At 39.2% G+C, this 2,043-nt stretch overlaps 1 protein-coding gene across 2 annotated transcripts; it reads right to left on the minus strand.

Moving 5' to 3' along the window:
- Positions 1-49: 49 nt before the first annotated feature.
- LOC107698615 (ataxin-3-like) lies at positions 50-1,232 on the minus strand. Of its 2 annotated transcripts, none has more exons than XM_016499669.1 (3): positions 1,157-1,211; positions 490-630; positions 50-401 (listed from the first exon to the last, which is right to left on the minus strand). In XM_016499669.1, the coding sequence occupies exons 1-3, from the start codon at positions 1,178-1,180 to the stop codon at positions 342-344; spliced, it is 225 nt and encodes a 74-aa protein (XP_016355155.1). In that variant the 5' UTR covers positions 1,181-1,211; the 3' UTR covers positions 50-341. The 2 variants fall into 2 exon arrangements, with proteins under 2 accessions (XP_016355155.1, XP_016355154.1); XM_016499668.1 differs by having other exon boundaries at positions 57-401; positions 490-654; positions 1,157-1,232.
- Positions 1,233-2,043: the final 811 nt, after the last annotated feature.

Here is a 2,043-nt window from a genome sequence, read left to right on the forward strand (position 1 = left end):
ACACCATCAAAACACAGCACATCCGCTCAAACACACAATCAAAACGCAGCACATCCGCTCACTCCATCACAGCATTGCCCAGAGCCGTGCAGAAGAGCTGACATGAAACACTGAGCGCAACCCAGACTCAGACCATCAGATGGGTACATTATGAAAAATAAGCTGTTTCAGAGGTAGAGCGAGTCTTTAAAGTATGACGAAAGACAAACATGTTGTTATTCTTTGGAAATCATGCACAAAAAGACCAGGAACATGAATTCAGAAGTAGTGCAGCTGCAGTGTTCTCCCATGTCCACATACTGTCCTGGCAGCATCACTCCACTAAACTGCTTCCCTGTGCCTCAAACGTGACTCACCTGAATGGAGAAGAAGCCGCTGTCATCCATGTTTCCCGACGGTTGCTAAAGATGGTAGAACAGCAGCGTATTACGACTGTGATCACGTATAACAGTGACACTTGTTCTTTGAAATGAGCCGTGTGTGTAGCACCTGCAGAAAGGTCCGGTACTCCTCCGTCTGAACGCCTCCTTCAGCCATGCGCACGCGCTCCTCCTCATCCAGCTGCTGCGCGATCGCCGACAGCTCCACGGGACTGAAGTACTCTCCCTGCAGCAGGTTGTTCAAGCAGTGCTGCGCACACAGAGAGCCCTCTTGCTGAAACACAAAGACGCAGTGTCTGAGCCACTCATATACACTGCTAACATGGTTATTTCAGTTCTTGATCTTACAGCAACATCACTGAAGGACATCCCATAATAACTGATCATTACTTTAGAATTTCAGCGCAAACATGTAGTGCCATGACTTCTCAGAACTAGTGTGGACTACGGTATTAGTCACGTGATATTCATTCAGTACTACAGTGTATAATGAAGTACTATGGTACATGCTTGTAAACGTAGTTACTGTGATGTTTTCAGAAACATAACATGAGAATAATGAAAGTGACAGTAAACAAACATTTCTAAAGATTTTCAGCCCATTTCGGATTGTTGACAGTCGATAAAAGTCCAAGAACCATTCATATAAACCCGAACGAGCCCATTCGTGTAAGGATACGCTGACACGCAGACGAATCTCTCATTTATCGGGTCAAGCACATGTGAGAAACATAAATATAAGTCATAAATATAATTCGCTAAAACGCGATTCTTACTTTTTCGTGGAAAATAGACTCCATGTTCGAAAGTGTGATGACGGAACAGCCGGAAACAACGACACGTCAAAACATGTCAAAATAAAAGTCTCCCAAAACAAACGCTCGTCAAATGAAAGTTAGTAAAACGTACAGATTGGGATTATACAGCACCTGTTAAATGGTCGTTTTTAATACATATTAAATAATTACAAATTATAATTTTATTTTATTATAATCTAACAGTTATTGACAATGTTAGTAATGGTTTTCAAGATGGTGACCAGACCATCACTGCATAAAATTGTCAACTTTTTTTCTACAAAATGACGAAGAAAGAATGCACATCATGTATGTTTTGGCTTTTTAATGTTTTTATTCAATTTATGAAGGTGCTGTAAATCGAATCATTATCTATTTTTATCGTTAATCAATTTAAATACAGTACTTCTATTAAATTTCAATTTTTTTTAAAATAATGAATTATAACAAATTAATTGTAACAAATTTAATTGAAGCGATCTGGATCTGCGGTTTGTCTCAATTTATAAATCAAATTGCATCACTGAGAAAATGGATGTTAACCGACTGCAAAGCACTACACAAAAGCGCGCAGCACCAGAAGTCACATTAATGGAAGTAGTGTTCAATTCACCTGTATTTATATATATTGATACACCGTTTATTATTTCATGAAACTACCATAGTTAATTAAGCCCAAGTGCCTCCTACAGGCCTATTGTGTGAAGTGTAGTGTAGTCTCTTTATGCTCAAGCCTGCATTTATTTAAAGCTGCAGTCCGTCACTTTTTTGGTTAAAAATTATGCGAAATCAATATTTGAGCAAGTACATGACCAGCCAGTGTTCAAAACTATCGCCTTACTTTAGCCCGATTCACAAAGGTTAGC

The sequence above is a fragment of the Sinocyclocheilus anshuiensis genome, unplaced genomic scaffold (genome assembly GCF_001515605.1).
Source record: "Sinocyclocheilus anshuiensis isolate Anshui unplaced genomic scaffold, SAMN03320099.WGS_v1.1 scaffold2684, whole genome shotgun sequence".
Lineage (NCBI taxonomy): Eukaryota > Metazoa > Chordata > Actinopteri > Cypriniformes > Cyprinidae > Sinocyclocheilus > Sinocyclocheilus anshuiensis.